The sequence below is a fragment of the Rhinoderma darwinii genome, chromosome 6, assembly GCF_050947455.1.
Source record: "Rhinoderma darwinii isolate aRhiDar2 chromosome 6, aRhiDar2.hap1, whole genome shotgun sequence".
Taxonomy (NCBI): Eukaryota; Metazoa; Chordata; class Amphibia; order Anura; family Rhinodermatidae; genus Rhinoderma; species Rhinoderma darwinii.
In genome coordinates, this window is record NC_134692.1 from 20,477,752 (window position 1) to 20,493,620 (window position 15,869).

Here is a 15,869-nt window from a genome sequence, read left to right on the forward strand (position 1 = left end):
TTACCGACCGTTGTCTTGGTGACGCGTCCCTCCTTCGGCATCCAGCCCGAACTCCCTGGATGACGCGGCAGTCCATGTGACCGCTGCAGCCTGTTATTGGCCTGTGATTGGCTGCAGCCGTCACTTAGACTGAAACGTCATCCTGGGAGGCCGGACTGGAGACAGAAGCAGGGAGTTCTCGGTAAGTATGAACTTCTATTTTTTTACAGGTTGCTGTATATTGGGATCGGTAGTCACTGTCCAGGGGGCAGAAACAGTTACTGCCGATCGCTTAACTCTTTCAGCACCCTGGACAGTGACTATTTACTGACGTCGCCTAGCAACGCTCCCGTCATTACGGGAGCCCCATTGACTTCCTCAGTCTGGCTGTAGACCTAGAAATACATAGGTCCAGCCAGAATGAAGAAATGTCAAGTTAAAAAAGCAAGACGCATCCGCAGCACACATAACATGTGCATGACAGCTGCGGACTTCATTGCGGAAATTAGAATCTCCATTGAAGTCAATGGAGAAATTCCGCCATGAGTCCGCCACTGCTCCGCAACAGACAGAGCATGCTGCGGACACCAAATTCCGCTCCGCAGCCTATGCTCCGCAGCGGAATTTTACGCATCGTCTAAACGAACACTGCTAAATTAAAGTGGAAGTCAATGGACAAACGGCTCCGCTGCGGATTAACGCTGCGGAGTGTCCGCAGCGGAATTTAAGTGAAATTCCACCACGTGTGAACCCAGCCTTACAGGTGACCATTGCAGATCTAGCATATAATAACTCCAGATTTTCAGATGTTTTTTTTAACAACTCGCGTTTTGTACGGCCGTTTTTGGAGCTGTTTTTCAATGGAGTCAATGAAAAACGCCTCCAAAAACATCCCAAGAAGTGTCCTGCACTTCTTTTGACGAACCGTCATTTTATGCGCCGTATTTTGACAGCGACGCGTAAAACAAAGGCTCGTGGGAACAGAACATCGTAAAACCCATTGCAAGCAATGAGCAGATGTTTGCAGACGTAATCGAGCCGTCTTTTCAGGCGTAATTCAAGGCGTAAAACCCCCGAATTACGTCTGAAAATAGGCCGTGTGAACATACCCTTACAGGTGACCGGGGCAGATATAGCAGATAATAGCATTTACAGATGACCGGGACAAATGAAAGGGGCAGAAATTTCACAAACTGACTTGTGGCAAAGGTGGCCTCCCATGACAGTGCCACGTGTAAAGTCACATACTACGAGGAATATTTGTTTATGGAGATGACTTAACTGTGTGTTTGATTTTACGACCCTGTTTACAATAGGTGAGGCTGAAACACCTGAACTCAATAATTAGGAGAGGGTTCACATACTTTTGGGCATATAATGTATTGGGCTCTGCTCACATTAGCGTCATCGTTTCCATTCTTAAACGGGATGTCTAGCATTAGAAAAAAAACCTTCTGCTTTTCTTCATTAACAGCACCACTCATGTCCTTGGGCTTTGAATTCTTAAGTATCAGCAGCTTCGAGATGAATTTGTAACGGGCTGCCTCCATGTAACGGGCTGCCTCCATGTAACGGGCTGCCTCCATGTAACGGGCTGCCTCCAGGTAACGGGCTGCCTCCAGGTAACGGGCTGCCTCCAGGTAACGGGCTGCCTCCAGGTAACGGGCTGCCTCCAGGTAACGGGCTGCCTCCATGTAACGGGCTGCCTCCATGTAACGGGCTGCCTCCATGTAACGGGCTGCCTCCATGTAACGGGCTGCCTCCATGTAACGGGCTGCCTCCATGTAACGGGCTGCCTCCATGTAACGGGCTGCCTCCATGTAACGGGCTGCCTCCATGTAACGGGCTGCCTCCAGGTAACGGGCTGCCTCCATGTAACGGGCTGCCTCCATGTAACGGGCTGCCTCCAGGTAACGGGCTGCCTCCAGGTAACGGGCTGCCTCCAGGTAACGGGCTGCCTCCATGTAACGGGCTGCCTCCAGGTAACGGGCTGCCTCCATGTAACGGGCTGCCTCCATGTAACGGGCTGCCTCCATGTAACGGGCTGCCTCCATGTAACGGGCTGCCTCCATGTAACGGGCTGCCTCCATGTAACGGGCTGCCTCCAGGTAACGGGCTGCCTCCATGTAACGGGCTGCCTCCAGGTAACGGGCTGCCTCCAGGTAACGGGCTGCCTCCAGGTAACGGGCTGCCTCCAGGTAACGGGCTGCCTCCAGGTAACGGGCTGCCTCCATGTAACGGGCTGCCTCCATGTTGCTGTCGCTCAGTAACGCCTTCCCTGATTCTCTTTGCTTTTTTTGCAGCTTGTCCGCGATAACGCAGATCTGCGCTGTGAGCTTCCTAAACTGGAGAAACGTCTTCGGGCTACAGCTGAAAGGGTCAAGGCTTTGGAAGGCGCTCTTAAGGAAGCCAAAGAGAACGCCATGAGAGACCGCAAGCGCTACCAGCAGGAGGTTGACCGCATTAAGGAGGCTGTGAGGGCAAAGAACATGGCACGGAGAGTTCACACAGCCCAGATTGGTAAGTCTTTAAATTGAGCTATTTCACTAAGTGGTTCTAAATTCCTGTATAGACATGATGACTTGTGTCCGGAATCTGCTGACCGTCCAATGTTTTTAAAGGGGTTCCTCAAGATTTGAAAAAATGGTTTGCCCCCACCCATAAATAGCGCCACTCTTATCTTTGGGTTGTGTCTGGTATTGCAGCTTAACTCCATTTACTTAAAAAATAGCAGATTCTGTTTTCTAATCTCTTACAACCCTTGCACGACTGCGCAGATTTTGACAAGGAAACTGTGACGAAATCAGTGCAAAAAAATGCCCCAAATCTCCCTCCATTTTTCAATGGGAGGTAATGGCAAGCTTTTTCCTCACCACCTCCGAGGCTTCTACCGCTTCTTATTGGCTGATGACATTTTTCCATAGTGACGTCATAAGACTGCGAGAGCCGCTCGCTTCCCGGCACTGTGGCGTTTCACTTATCAGCTGAAATAAGTATTAGTAGGGACATGATAAACCCGTGGTACTTTTCTGGGTAGTAACATCGAATCGCTGACCTCTTTAATAATTCTACAACCTTTTTATGTTTTAATCTAGCAAAACCAATTCGCCCCGGACATTACCCAGCATCCTCTCCTACAGCCCTCCACGCTATCCGAGGAGGGGGATCTGTTCATTCATCTTACTACCACAGCACCAAATAACTGACAAGTAAGTGGTTGTGTTGTGATGTCTATTGAAATGGTCGTCAACTATCGGTGATATCCAGACATTACTAGCGCTGCACATTCATATATGCTGAATTAGCCATGATATAGAGCAATGCATTGTCACAGACCATTACACACACTTGTATTTGTCTTCACAATGTCATGGATTATCTTGTACTAATTAATGTTAAAGGGGTTTCCCCATCAGGGACATTTAGGACATATCCATAGGATATGTCATCAGCCGGAACACAGGGCAGTAGAACAGGGTTTAGGGGGCCTTGTTCTAGAGATAGGTGCGGGTCCCAGAGGTGGGACCCGTGTTTATTTGAGATTTATGACATATCCTGTGGATATGTCATACATGTCCCTAATGGGAAAATCCCTTTAAAGTCCAAAGCTGCATTCACAATTTTGCAGCTTCGGAGCTGAAATCTTCCAGCATTCATTCGGATAAGCATAGTGTTAGCACCAGGCATTGAACAGCAATTTTATTTAGAATTAGCAATCTCTCAAGCCTCCTCCCATGTACACACACTGCAATATAGGAGCTCAGCTACGCTGTTGTATTTGACGAGAAGCTTATTGACTGTTTTCAATGACCACCAAAATGCAGCTCTAAATTTTAAAAGAAATATAACTCCGGATCAGTACTAGATAAGTTAAGCAATGCATTTATAAAGTTACTCAACTTTATCGGTAGATTATATACTGTATAAATTGGAAGTGATTTTAGACATACTTTTAGTCCTGCTTACCTGAACTATATTTGTCCAGATATTGCCACTAGGTGGCAGCAATGCGTCATGATTTTTTCATGTGATTTGCAGGTATTATGCTTGACAATGCAATGTTATAGTCTACTACATTTGACTGCTAGTATAGAGAAAGAAACAGTGAGGCAGATGTGGTACACTCACTCATAGGTGCCCATGAACTGTGTGAGAAACATCCAGGTAACATTCATTCTGTTGTGTAGGTCTGTGTGTGTACATATAGATGGGCTTCTCAGATGGCTCGCTGCAGGACGTTGGTAGGGGTCATCTATGAACTAGCATTTTCCCTTTTGATAATTAATAATATTGATTCTTTCATGGCGAGATTTGTCATAAACCCATAAATGCTGCAAAATTGGGCCTGGAATAATATATGTTGTATATATTTAAGAAACACTTGCACTGCGCTTTTTATGCCTGTCTAAGTAAAGAAGATACTTGAATTAATCTGTGCCAAATGTACTAAAAAATTGGCATATTTTTAACCTAAGCCGTGAGGAAATCTACGCCTACTATAAGCAGTTGTAGACTTGCGCCAAAGTTTGCATCATTTCCTTACTTTATAAATGTGGCCTGAACTTATATGTCCTTTGGAGACCACACCCACTTTTCTTGTTACTTGCTAAATTTGTTGAGCAACGTAAAAAGTCGCAAGTTTTACCGTTAAAACCTGGCGCACACTTACTTAATAAATGTGGACCACTAAGTATAAAGTCTTAAGCTTGCCGTATACTAAAGATGGCTGTCAGCCGACCGCTGCTATTCCCGACTTTCCCATAAGCATTTTTTTTGTCATTGAAGATGGAGCATAAGCTGCTGGAACGGCAGATGTTGGGGAGGATCGGGCATGTTGGGTTTCAAGGTGCCCGATCCTTCTTCCTCCCGACATCTGCTGGCTGGAGAGAGTTGGGACACCCACATGCACATTAGTTAGTCATCCGATTCCACTGACCGTTACCTAATGTATATGGCCACCTTTTAGTCTTTTCTCGAGTTGCTATACAATTCAGTTTCGGCTTTTATCAGCCATATGAGGCTGACTGTAGTGTTCTGCATACTTCATCCCGCATATCTCCAGTTCTGAGAACCTTCGGAAACGTTCCATAAATGTGTCGGGATGACATAAGCGGCTTGTCTTGTAACACTCCAGCACTTTTATAAGTTGTGATGTGTCCCTGGGACCTGGGCTGCCATTCATCATATCTGGGCCCCATACAATCATAATGGTCAGGGCCCCCGAGGCCTTATTATACATTTCCTTTCCTCCACATTGTACTCAGTGAAGTAAATTTGTTTGGTTTTTGAGGGGATAACATGATCATTCTGCAGGATGAGGATCATCTCATTCATCGTCCCACACGCAGTGGCCCACAGTGTGAAGATTAAATAATATGATCTTTGTGTACTCGGCAAGCTTCCGGCCCATATTATATATTCGGTGGGCTTATGCGGAGGTGGCAGAAGATTAACTGGGGCCTGTGAAGTTTATGGGCCACATGTTTGCACATTACGGTCTATCAAATAGAACTTATTGAAGTCTATCCTATGCAGTGACCCATCAGCGGCGGGTGGAATCTGACAGCCAAGTGTTGGCACATTTTTTGGGTTCTTTAGATTGGGCAGTACCATGTATGTATGTGTTTTTTTTTTGTTTGTGTTTGTTGTTTGACCTCACATCGGTCCTCTTGGCTCAGCAGTACCCGGCTGTAATGTGATTCTGCCTGGTTATGAGTGCTATGGACCTCGTCTATCCCGTGCAAATCCCACTTCTCTGTATGGAGAGAGTCTTTATTAAGTCTCGCTGGGTTAATGAGTTTGGATCTGTAATTGCACATCCTGTACAAGGAAATTGAGCGGCTGAGTGGAATTTCTGATGGTTACTCTGGTTAATATTTAGTTATAGTAATAACCAGGGAGACGGCTCTTTGTCTTCAGGTCGTGTAGGACTGGGACATGGGACGTGCGCTTCTTACGAAAAATAAAGTGCTGGAATGATGCAAGTAAACACTGGGGGCTAGCAGGGACCCCATAACTGCTCTCCAAACTCGGTCCCCCAGATTCACAAGCAGTACATGTTTTCCACATTAGCAGGGGGGTTCACAGTAAGGATCCATGCCAACACGGGTAAAATCATCACTGGGCATTACCGTGACTCCCCTAGTGATTTCAATGTTGCCATAATGGAAAAAATTTCCAGCGAACATGGCAAAGAATTGAATTTTTCATAATCTTTGTAACATAATAGAGTTTCATCCTCCTGTGTGGGGAGATAAATGCACTTGCTGACATCCGGAGTAGTTGCTTATTAAGCCCATCACCTTCCTGAGTGTCGTCTGTATAACATGATGTGAATCTAGTAACGTAGTGGGGTTACTCTGACCGCAGCTTTTCCTTTCATCCATACTGTAAAATGCTTTCTCTCTCTTTCCGACAGATTAGAAGATCACCGCTAAGCATGTGGCGCCACCATCTTCACGCTCGCCAATCGTACACATGTCGTTGCACCTTTCTGAGCTCTTTACAATCATGAAAACCAGCCCTGACTCTCACATTTTATCCAGCTTCATCGAAAAACCCATCAATGTACAGAGTCGTGCTTATCTCAGCCTATGTAATGTATGGAACATATTCATTTACTTCTGCCGCTGTGACCTTAAGTGACCAACTGTACCACCATCTTGCTGCTGTTTTTGTTCCATATTTGTTCCTGGGTGTAACGTTTACCCCCGAAAAGGGTCAATTAGCCTTATAATCACATCATAGCTCTATTACTTAAGCCTCTCTTCTCCTACCTTCCTTGTAGCAGCTACAAGATTAGATGGGTTCTCCAGTATTGTTTGCTCAGATACTTCCTATGCACGCCCGTTTCTTCCTGCATAGGTTACAGGGCGGCAATGTGACGCTCTATTTTCTACACATCTATGGGAGCTCTTGAATAGGGCGTATCATAGGGAGACTTGATTGTTCATTCAGACACTGACAATAGTAGGGAACCCACTAAGCCATGTATTGGAGAGGTCCTTCACCTAATTTTACTGTTACAAACATATGGTTAGTGCAGCTTTAAGAGATGGAGCAAGATGTATATGCCCTACCCTAGCTTCTAAGCTCCTAATTCAGCGGTTATTTCTGCCTTGAGCTGAAGACCTGAGTAATCGAAAGCATACTGGTTGCTAGGGATGTGTTACATGACTTCAATGAAAAGACTGGTTGTTAGGCAGTATGTGCCTAGCAACCAGAGTGTCAGACATGACTCAGCAGTTTAGCTCAAAGCTGGATTGACCTGGCGCGGACAGCAGAAAAGGTTAAAGGCAGCTTGGCAGCAGTCACGTCTTGCCCATCTTGGGCTGTGGTATTAATCAGATTTTTCAAAAAATTTAGGCGGCGAGCATTAGAATGCAATAGGCCACTTGAAATGCAGAACCTGGTACTTTACAATGACAAGATGATATTGTAATCTATGTACTGTAGAATAATCTGCCATTTGGGTAAAAATGGGGGATGGCAAATGCCTTTTTTTTTGGGCAACCAAGTCTGGCAGGTGTCTCAAATGTCATTGGTGGGTATGGAGAAGGGGGATGGGGCTAACACCTTAATATTGACGGATTATTATGGAACCTATGGAAATACTCTACACATCACTCGGCTTTCCAGAAGAGATTCCCGCACAGAACACGGTCACAGCGGGTAATTTTTTTCCGAGCATATTGCGAGAGATTTGAATGTATTCAACAAACCCTTTAGTACCGCAGCCAACATGGCTGCGCCCAGGGTAAGCTTGACACCGTTTCCATTTTCAAAGATTGACTTTTATGCCTTCTTTATTACCCTTATGTGCCAGTTTTAAAAAATCCTCAAGGAGTAACTGCCAGTGTGTAGTCTTAGGGTATGCGGATCTTTATTTACAGAACTCAAGACTTATAGGAGACAATTTGCGGTGAAGGAAACCGGTGGAAAGGCCTGTCCTGTATAATACGCTCTTTGTGTACAATATTCTAATATTCTCTCATTCATTTGTTGGTTTTAATTCCTTTTGTGAATAATTTTTGTTGCATTGTATGTTCATTTATAATGTAAAGGAAGATATTACAGGAACGTGTTTACCCCATGACAGAGGGGAAATATATTTAAGGTTTGGGGAGATGTAAAAAGAAGAGGAGACCTAAAACGAATTCCAAGGATGAAGTATTTTATATACAAGCCTCCTATAAATTCAGTGAATAATTTCAATTTGGATTTTGTATTCCAGAAGAAAAAATTATCTGAAATATTTTTTATTTTTAAATAAAATGTCAACCATTTTTTATTTTTTCTGTCCTAGAAAAATCTGAATAGGGCGGGTTTTAGATAACCGTAATATGGTTGTATTAAAGTCTCTGTATTACAACCACAAGACCCAGACCCTTGCGGGCCGACTGAACCGACTTGAAATAATATAGGGTTCTGTGGTGATCAAAGTTTGGTTCAGTAGAACCGCAGAGGGTGTTGCGGCCATATTTAAGATTATCTAAAAGCGGACTAGGGATTTGGTTTGTGGCCTGTTGAAAAGGTAGCTCTGATATTTCACAGTGATTCTAGTATCTGATCAGACAGTCAGATTTTCTGCCACATTGTAAAATATTTTTCAGAGTTGGATTTGAAGCAAAGACTTTAATGCTGGTAAAATGCTGCTGTAACCAATTTAAATTAACCCTTTTAATTGTAGTCACCCTTACTAATAATCCGAGAAATTACTGGAAATTATCAGATACGTCTAAACAGAAAATTCATCAGAATTTCAAATTATTTTTTCATTTTTTCATATTTTTTTAAATTATTTTTATTAAATTTAATAATCTAAATTAATTTATCCGAAAAGCCTTTATCAACTCACAGCTGTAATTACACATGTGTGGTTAAAATACTATTTATTTATATTTTTGTGTATTTAATTTTGTAAATGTATATATTTTGTTTTCCTAGACGCAAATTTTTCCAATATTCATCGTTGAAATAGATGAAGCTTTTTGTAGCGCTGTACATGTTCAATTGTTGTTTTGTCACGTGTAGGTGTATTGTAGCATTCATTTTAGGGAATAAAAAATTATGGAAATTTCATTTTCAGATTGAAGATCTAACGTATAAAACATCAAATATTTGCTCTATAATGGACTTTTTTGCTTTTTTGCCGAAGGATTTATCTGTAACATATTTCAAACTGTTCCGGCAGCAAAGAGTCTTGCAGGAATCCCCCCCCAGGACACGTCTCCAGCTCTTACTATGACAGATGTATGATACACTGGCAGATTGCATGGTATTTTATCTGAAAATGTCAAACTAAAAATAAAATAAAATTGAATTACAGTTTACATCCTGTGTCAGTCCCTCCTTCTACTAAATTATGGGTTAAAAGCACGAAAGGAAACCTTATCGGCCACTTTAAAATATTTACACATTTTCTACATAGAATACTATAGAGGTTTTTTTAACGGGGTGAAGTCCGGAAAACTCCCTGCCCCCCATAATCACTACGTTATCTCGCACTTCTCAAGTTCTTAAAAACCTCCAGAGACTGTTCCGTACGTATGTGGAATTGATCAATTTTTTAAATTTTCATCTTTTTTGTTTTGTGCTTTAGTTTTACAATTTTTCCAGAATTTTATTTATGTTTATTTTTTTCTCTTTCAGCTTTAGCTTTCCTTTGCAGGGTTTTTGTCTGGCGTTTTTAAACTTTCATGTACAAACACCAGCGTTTTTGAAGGTCCTATTAAGAAAAATGCAATACCCAGCGAATGCTTTCATTTAAATAAAATGCTGTGTATGTAGCATTTTTAATATTTAACTATAAACTTTAAAGTAACGCCTGGTCACAGCGTATTTGACCTAAAACCGCCGTAAAAACACCAATGAAAACACCACAAAAAAAACAAAGCAAAACGCTGTCCTAATCCTAAAAAAGCAAGACCACATTTTACTACATTATTTTTTAGTAATGTTATAAATGTGCAACTTTTTTTTATTCGCTCGACAAACATGGATTTGGTTTTATTATGTAGACGCAGTCTGAGCCAAAGCCAGGAGTGGATTAAATAAAAATGGGAAGTATAAAAAGACTTCTCTTTCCTGATGGATCCACTTCTGACTTTGGTTTCAAAAACTGCATCAAAAATGTCATTTGTGATTCCAGCCTCAGGCCATTTTTACACACCGCTTTTTAGCAGTGGTTGTTTTTGTTTTTTTTGGGGGTGGGGTGGGCTAAAAGCTGGCTGCGGCCAGATGAAAGTCTAGTAAAATATGTTAATGTATACAGTGTTTCAGATTTGGTTCAGTGGTTAGCATGCTCTATGAAAGTTGTTTGTTTTGTTTTTTATTCATAGGTTTTTCAATTGAACTGCAGAGACCCTCGTACAAAAAATTCCCCCCTAATAAAACGGTGTAATCGGGCTAAAATGAACATAGATGGGCATATCATTTCTATGGTGAGGGTTCCGCCGGGAACTGTCCAATCCCTGTTTACGCTTCCGAGGTTGGGTGATTGTCTATGGATCCTGAAAATCGTCAGGTCTATGGCCTTCAAAAATGTCACGCCTGTGGCCGGCTTTACCATTGTATTCATAAAATCCACTTTGAAGTATCAATAAATCAAGAGACTCCACTTCATCTATACGGAGTTCTGCCCTCTCAGTTGGGATAAAATACTCCGCCCGGAGTCTCAATTATCCTGAATTTCATTCCAGAATTTTGTCAGTTGTGACATCACTGCTCTCCAAAAATAAGATGACCTCATTACATGCCAGATGTAAGGAAATATTTCACAACTGTTCATGTGTTTTTTATGTGTGTGAAATTCCTTTAATCCAGTAGTCCAGAAAGTCTATTAACCCTGCGCATTTCCAGCACAAAACTGCAATATCACGTGGCATTTCATAAGAAAATGACATTGCAATACTTAAAATATGCTAATATAATTTTAACATTTTATTTTCGACTTTTATATAAATTTCTTATGGCAGTCCAAAAATCTAGATTACTTGATAATCCGGCACCTTTTAGGGTCTCATTGATACCTGATTAATGCAAATGCTTTGGGTTGTAATTTATGGGCTGTTTTTTTCTGGCTATTTCATGGTGGATTCTGCATTGACAAGTTTATGACTGTCGTTCCGTACTCTGTCGCAGGAAAATTTTTGCCTACTTTCAACCACTTCTCTTATCTCGGAAATGTCACTTTGATGGATGGGGCGAGCTGCTACTTCATTTCCCTTTTTCAGGTTCACTTGAAACCAGTAAAACGTAACAATATTTTTATACATCTGATAGCGGAGATCTCCAGGCTCCGAACAATCGCCGCCTTTCCCGCAAGTCCCGGGTCTGAATATGGATTTCACTTACAGAATAATTACTGGATAGCTGATGCCTTTGGGCCTGTAAAATGCGTCTTTGTCTATGGCTTTGTGCTGCGAGGCTGGATATTTTATAATTCTGGAAGGTAGGCCTCACGTCATTGCTTTGCTTAAAGCCCGGCTCTGGTTACCTCTCATCAGTGTCTCGGGTTTCCTGCACAATGTTTTATCTATGTGACTTGTCCACGGTCCCTGAGAGATTAACCAAAGAGGATAGAAACACTTGATATTTTTTTTAGAAAGTTAGGCGGAATTGTTAAAGGGGTTTCACAATTTTATGAAAATGTACTTTGTGTCTGCACTTTTTTTTGTACTTCAGGTAAAAAAACTCCATGTTGTTTATTGGTCTAACATTTTGCGCTAATGTCTTATAGCTATATTATCCTGATACAGAGATCCAAATCTCCTGTATAGTTGAATCATAAAATTCTGGTTTCCTTTAGCCACCACCAGGGGGAGCTTACTGCACTGGTTTGAGTTCAATGTATAAACTGTATTCAGCAAGCGCCCTCTATTGGTGGCTGCAGGCAGCTATACTTATGTGGGGACCAAAAATTATTAGCAGTGCAGTCACTGCATTATGTGAGTACACTCGCTATTATACATACTGGTCCCCGTCGCGCTGATTCTGAGATTTTTATAGTGCTGCCGGGGGGCAGGAAGTCTAGTTGCACAGCCTTCTTTCATGATGATACGACGCGTCATCATGTGACCGGCTCCACTGTATTCTATGTACTCGCTGTACTACTGCTCCTGCTTTTCATAGAGTACAGAGGGGCCGGTCACCTGATGAAGAGTCCTATCGTCATCAAAGAAGACTGTACAACTAGAGTTCCGGTCCCCCAGCAGCGCTATAAATATCTATGAAAATCTCATAATCAGCACGACAGGGGCACTGCTAATACTGTTTGGACCCCAAACAACCCCTTTAGGCCCTGTTTTTTAGGCGGAAAAATATTTGCCGCGTTTTCCGCCCGCGACCATTGAGCGCTGCGGGCAAGAGCAAGCCGTGGTCTCTGCCTCCCATTGTCAATGGGAGGTCAGAGACGGAAACGCACGAAGAAAGGGCATGTCGCTTCTTTCTGCAAGCGGTTTTTAGCACTTTGGGAAAAAAATGCCTCCGCCTCCCATTGAAATCAATGGGAGGCAATTTGGTGTAGTTTATTGGCGCTGGCTCTGACACAGTTTCCGCGTCAAAAACAGAGCCAAAATACTCTGTGTGAACTATCCCTTAATCTAAGACCCATCTTCTACCCTCCGATTGCTAGGACAAGAGGCAGCATCACCTGTCAGTGATGTGCCCTTTAGGCCCCATGCACACGACCGTAAAAAACCTCAGTTTTTGCGCACCGCAGCTGCGGTCCGCAAAAACGGAGCCATTCACTTTCATTGAACACTGACACCTTTCCGTAGCACTACGGAAGGGTGTCCGTGCCGTGGAAATGTTCCGGGAATTATGGAACATGTCCGGTCTTTTGCATTTTGCGGGCCGTGCTCACATACTTTATATGGGAGCACGGCCTGAAAATGCGGCTGTAAGTCGGCGGCCGGCCGTGCCCGCAATCGCGGGCCGTGATTGCGGGCACGGTCGCGTGCATGGGGCCTCAGGCCTAGGCCAGACGTGGCAGATATTTTCCTAATCTGCAGTAAAAAATCCATAAAAGGTCTGCAACATAATGAGCACGCTGTGGATTTTTCCGCTACGTGCTGTATTGTACTGTAAATTGTTGTAGAAAATCTGTGCCATTTTCGCCACTTTTGAACTCGCCCTTAGGTACCAGTCATACAAGAAAGATGCTGTTTTAGTCTATGGCCTATAGCTTTGCCAGCAGTCCTGTGTAAATCACAGACCAGACAGGGTAATATCACAATGGTTGGGGCCAATGAGTGGTGTAGTTGTAGCAGATGTGGATCAATGACAAGTGAGCGTGGTTCGCGGCATGCTGGGAGAACGGTGAGAAGTAATTGCACGCGGCAGTACATGGTGAGAGTTGCAGATTTTGCAGCAGGACCCAATAGCTTTAAGCTACATCACTGGTCCCAGTCTTAGGCCAGCAGCAAACTATCTGGTCGCGAAGGGGTTAAAGGCGCTCAGCCACTACGTTTTTACAGGGTCACATGGAACAAACCAGTCAAATTAGTCTTAAACTACTTAATGCCCTCGGGGGCTGCTAAAACAATGGAGGTTGTTTTTCTTAATCGATGGAGAGTTAATTGTCCGTAAACCTTGTTGGTAACTAGAACTACTGCTCCCATCATAAGCCTGGTTTTGCCCCCCGGTGATTTTATTCAATTATTTTCCCCATAGGCCACTTTCAGACGGGCGTAATACAGGTGTTTTTTTGCGCCCGTATTATGGATGTTACACCTGGAACTCTCGCGGTTCATCAGAAATGGCGTTAACGCACCTTAGGCTTCTATGGTGGACATTCCCTCACAGGAAAGGGCACTGCTACACTGTAAGGCTGGATTCACACGAGCACATTACGTCCGTAATGGACGGAACGTATTTCGGCCGCAAGTCCCGGACCGAACACACTGCAGGGAGCCGGGCTCCTAGCATCATAGTTATGTACGACGCTAGGAGTCTCTGCCTCGCTGCAGGACAACTGTCCCGTACTGTAATCATGTTTTCAGTACGGGACAGTAGTTCCACGGAGAGGCAGGGACTCCTAGCATCGTACATAACTATGATGCCAGGAGTCCGGATCCCCGCAGTGTGTTCGGCCCGGGACTTGCGGCCGAAATACGTTCTGTCCATTACGGACGTAATGTGCTCGTGTGAATCCAGCCTAAGGGTATGTTCACACGCAGTGTTTTCAGCCGTTTTTCCCCTTGAAAAACGGCAGAAAAATCGGAAGCAGAACGCCTTTAAACATCTGCCCATTGATTTCAATGGGGAAAAACGGCATTCCATTCCGACGGGCTGTTTTTTTTTGCGGCCGTTTTTCAAAACGGCTGCGAAAAAGAAGTGCGTGTCACTTCTTCAGCCGTTTTTGGAGCCGTTTTTCCATAGACTCTATAGAAAAACCGCTCCAAAAACGGCAGTGAAAAACGCAGCCAAAATCGCGAGTGGCTTAAAAAACGAAACAGCTCTGTATTTTGAGACGGTTTTTATTTTGCGTGTGAACATACTCTCACAAGCCCTGCACCTGTGTGATTTAATTAGGATTGCATTTGCGGGCCACCGATTGGTGAGAGAGGGAGCTCCCTCCCTCTGCAAATTATTTAAATGCCGCGGTCGGGATTGACTGTGGCATTTAACGGGTTAAACACCCGCGATCAAAGTAAACTTTGATCGTGGCCAGTGGAGCAGGAGCCCGGCTGTCATCAGACAGCTGAGACCTGGCTCCAGCCTGCACGAGACACCCGTGCAGGGCTTTGACTGGGCCATCGTGAAAAGGCGGCGGCCTAGCCTAAGGCCCCTTAGTGACCGCCGTGAAAAGGCGTATTAGTGGTCACTAAGGGGTTAATATTTAAAATCCAGGATCAGCAACCAATATTGCAGCTTCAAAACAGATGATGAATGTCTATAGAGCTATGCTGCGGCTTACTGGGGCTAGCATGTTAGGAGTTGTAGTTCCTCTACAGTTTTGTGTGTGTTGTGTTGTGTTGTGTTGTGTACAGGAAATAGTTGTTCATGGATCTGATTGTGAAGCATTCCTCCAGAACACGAGGAGTCACTATGATGATCTGCCAGCATGCTGGGATTTATAGTTCCTCCTCAACTGCCCATTCACATGAGGACCAGTCTGGTGCATTCTCTGCTATATGTTGCTTCTCTTATGTATCTAAGCACACAACACAAGCTTGTTCTCTGCATTACAATAAATCTAACTGTATCTAAGCATATAAGCCTGTTATCTGCATTGTATCTAAGCATTTAAGCCTGTTCTCTGCATTACAATGTATCCACGCATACAAACTTGTTCTTTGCATTAAAATGTATCTAACTATACCATTTTGTTCTCTGAATTGTATCAAAACTTACAAGCCTGTTCTCAGTTTAAGCTTACATTCAAAACAGACTTATAAGCTTAGATACAGTTAGATACACTGTGATGCAGAGGACAACCTTGTATCTAACTGTATCTTAAGATAGTTCCCTGTATCTCAATGCATCTAAGCTTACAAAATGTATATAAGCTTACAAGCCTGTTCGCTGCATCGCAATGTATCTTACTGTATCTAAGCATACGAGCCTGTTCTTTCTGTGTCCAAGCATACATTGTGATGCAGAGAACAGGCCAGTAAGCTTAGATACAGTTAGATACACAGTGATGCAGGGGAAAGCCTTGTATCCAACTGTATGGCTTGCAAGCCTGTTATCTGTATCGCATTGTATCTAAGTTTACACAAACCTGTATCACAATGTATCTAAACTTTGCCTGTTTGCTGCCTCGCAATGTATCTTACTGTATCTAAGCAGACAAGCCAGTGCTTACTGTATCTAAGCATATATTGTGAAGCTGCGAACAGGCTTGTAAGCTTAGATACAGTCAGATGCACAGCGATGCAGGAAAC

The 15,869-nt window shown here is 43.4% G+C and overlaps 1 protein-coding gene across 1 annotated transcript in view; it reads left to right on the top strand.

Moving 5' to 3' along the window:
* The window catches only part of KIF5C (kinesin family member 5C), a 44,732-nt gene extending 35,421 nt beyond the window's left edge, over positions 1-9,311 (top strand). The window contains exons 24-26 of the mRNA XM_075829268.1: positions 2,283-2,499; positions 3,075-3,188; positions 6,398-9,311. Of these exons, the coding sequence (XP_075685383.1) occupies positions 2,283-2,499; positions 3,075-3,181 (324 nt within the window). The 3' untranslated portion in view covers positions 3,182-3,188; positions 6,398-9,311. The remainder of the gene's footprint in view (positions 1-2,282; positions 2,500-3,074; positions 3,189-6,397) is intronic.
* The last annotated feature ends 6,558 nt before the right edge of the window (positions 9,312-15,869 follow it).